The sequence below is a fragment of the Ruditapes philippinarum genome, unplaced genomic scaffold (genome assembly GCF_026571515.1).
Source record: "Ruditapes philippinarum isolate M1 unplaced genomic scaffold, ASM2657151v2 ctg969_1_1_1_1, whole genome shotgun sequence".
NCBI classification, from domain to species: Eukaryota; Metazoa; Mollusca; class Bivalvia; order Venerida; family Veneridae; genus Ruditapes; species Ruditapes philippinarum.
The window spans coordinates 173,523-176,420 of NW_026856978.1; the positions used below are offsets into that span (position 1 = coordinate 173,523).

General features: G+C 31.8%; 1 protein-coding gene across 1 annotated transcript; it reads right to left on the reverse strand.

Moving 5' to 3' along the window:
• Positions 1-1,118: 1,118 nt before the first annotated feature.
• On the reverse strand, positions 1,119-2,376 carry LOC132748331 (uncharacterized). The gene is made up of 2 exons (XM_060737914.1): positions 2,017-2,376; positions 1,119-1,406 (listed from the first exon to the last, which is right to left on the reverse strand). Exons 1-2 carry the CDS (start codon positions 2,374-2,376, stop codon positions 1,188-1,190), a joined length of 579 nt encoding a protein of 192 aa, XP_060593897.1. The 3' UTR covers positions 1,119-1,187.
• Positions 2,377-2,898: the final 522 nt, after the last annotated feature.

Consider the following 2,898-nt stretch of genomic DNA (forward strand, 5'->3'; position numbering starts at 1 on the left):
TCATATATGGTAGTCTCCCTTCAGTATATTAAAACTTATATAAGGACTTTTAATGGGTAGATGTGACCTTTTTGGTTCCCCCGAGAAAGCCTAAATCTTTGCTCTTCACATAATCTCAGTATAAAAATATTTTTGAGAGTTTGTAAACAAAGAGGTGCGATTTCAACGAACGCATAGACATTAGTTGTAGAAATATGACAGTGTAAGGATGTTAATCCATCCTTGCGTAAAATATCTTGATCTCAGAAAATTATTGAAATCTATGAAATTCTTACCGAATATGTCTTATTTGATTATAAGAAGGAATAAACTACGTATTGGAAGCTGCAGTCCATATAACAAGTGTATCTTTAAAGACAACTGCCAGTTTTTAATGACACTATATAATTATCACCTATATTATGTAGGGTTTTAAACATAGCATATCATGTTTATTCTATAGATTTTTAGATTTTAGATGTTATTTCCAAATACATGTGAGTATTATACCTATGAGTACACAGCATACAATACATACATACATACAGAAACATAATATCAAGGTCATAAACCATATATAACATATATTAAACATTTACTGTATATTTGGTTTAATATAAACAGAATTATCATATAACAGCAAGGTTTAAATAAAGCACAAGTTTTGCATAACGATATCAATTAAGTAACATTGCATTTCCCTTCCTAGCTACTATAATTTACGAATATTATATCTACCAAGAGACTGTGTAAAAATTATCAATATTTTTTAATATCAAATTTGAGCATAGTATATATTAAAAAGTATAATAATGAATCGTGAAGAACATAAAATTACACAATTTGGAAATGATACATAACTTCTGTAAGAAAATAAATCACTCAATACTGCTTTAAAATTACTAAAGGGATCAAAGGAAGGGATGCCTGTAATACATTAATAGATCAATTAACTTAAGGCAAGTTTAAAATGTATTAAAATTTCAGGCACGAACGGGCACCTGAGTAGAACCACCGACGTTCTGTAAGCTTGCTAGAAAGCTTCCTCACATGAAAGAATCCAAAGTCCCTGTCGGGATTATAACCCACAGCGGTGAGGGGCAAGTGGTTTGAAGTCAACAACCGTAACCACTCGGCCATGGACGCCCCTACATTCATGTGTACTACATGTTCTCTGTATATATACATCATATGCATTATAATATGTTCTAAAGTGTTCTACATATAAACTTACCAGACTGATATGTATCTCCTTCCAGTGCCTCATTTGCACCCTGATTAGTGGCCCGTTCCTGTTTTAACAACAATCGTCTAAGTTTGGTGGAGGGGGATTTTGCCTTTTCTCTCTTTTTTTCCCGCTGTTTCATACATTTCTCTGCATGACGAACTGTATGAGTCCCAGGTGAAAGACCCAACATTGAGTAACCCTGTTTTTTACAAGTTAATAATTTAATCATTTGATAACAATAGGTTATGTGGTGTTTTTTTGGAAAGAAATTATGAAAAACTAGTAGCAGCTTATTTTGTATAGTAACAAAGACTATGATTTTACTCATAATTATGACATCATGTGTTAGCAAATTGTCTTTTATTGGTGGCGGATGAAAAGTTTCTCTTGCAATGTGTGCATAATAGAAAATCCTGTCTGATATTTAAGAACATATTAGTACATCTTTTATAAAATTTATTGTTTAACTATGCATTTGATTGTAGATTGAATAATGAAAACTTAAATTCTTTATTTACTTACATTACATTCTGGACTTCACAGAAGTCTATGTCAATAGGTCCAACAAACAGGTATATGTAAAGAACAACAACAACTTCTGAAATGATAACAAATAAACAACTTCAACATGATCAACAAGTAAACAACTCAAACATGATCAACAAAAATAATTGTATTATGATCAAAAACAGCAACTATAAAAAAGATCCATATTAACATGGTAACTGAAATATAACGAAAAACTGAAAAACATCAGTTAACTGTAAACAAATGAAAAAAGAAAAGTAGAATCAAAACTGCAACCATACCTTAGAAATATAATGCCTTCCTTCATTTATGAATGCTGCTGTTGCATGGACACGATAATCAAGACTACTGGAGTTTCCATAGTGATGACTTTTAGGTGCTCTTAGTGTGACCTCTTTGTTTGCGTGCTCACATTGTTGGCTCGAACCAAGATCTATATAGTGACCAGCATTATATATTATTGGATCAAACAACTGTTGTAATTTTTGTCTGAGATTACTGTCCTGGAGTGAAGTTTTATATGGAAGGCTACGATGTGTGTAGCTGGAACCAGGCTTCCGTTTGTAACCACAAAACCTTGCATTACACAAACTATGACCACCAAACTGATGTGGAACTATAGCTTTTAGGTTTTCTTCCATTTTCTGCAATTCTTATGTTATTTTGTTGTGATTGATGCTTCCGAGGGATCACTTTGCTTCCAGAATTTTGTCCACCTAGACTATCAATCATGGCTGAAAAGAGAGTGGTAGATAAAATCAATTATCTGTAATAATGAGAATCATGAAATATATATTTTCAAAAAGCTATAAACATTCAAAAGTCATGGGTTTATTTTACATCAAATATTAATTTGACAAAGTGAAACTGTATGTGCACCTTTCCCTTCAAATTTGTCTGTGTTAAATTAGGGTTTTTCTTTTCTTATATGATTAATACTGGAAAACGGCACTGTTCCCAAAAGAAGCAATTTTCCCAGTTCATGACTGATAAATTCCCTAAATAAAACTGATTTTTGTTCTCAGTTTATTTAGTACTTTGCGTGTTTTGCACCTAAACATTATTTTTTGTACCCAGTTCATTTCGTACTTTAAGTGTTTCACACCTAGACATCTTTTAATATGTAAAACTGTATTATGCATATTTTTTGTCTCCCTGGATAA

What these genes read in the sequence shown, in the direction of transcription:
- LOC132748331 (XM_060737914.1), bottom strand. Translation starts at nt 2,376, where the DNA reads ATGGAAGAAAACCTAAAAGCTATAGTTCCACATCAGTTTGGTGGTCAT. An exon ending in GAAGGCATTATATTTCTAAG is followed by an intron (nt 1,407 to 2,016) that starts GTATGGTTGCAG and finishes TGTAAAAAACAG; the next exon opens with GGTTACTCAATGTTGGGTCT.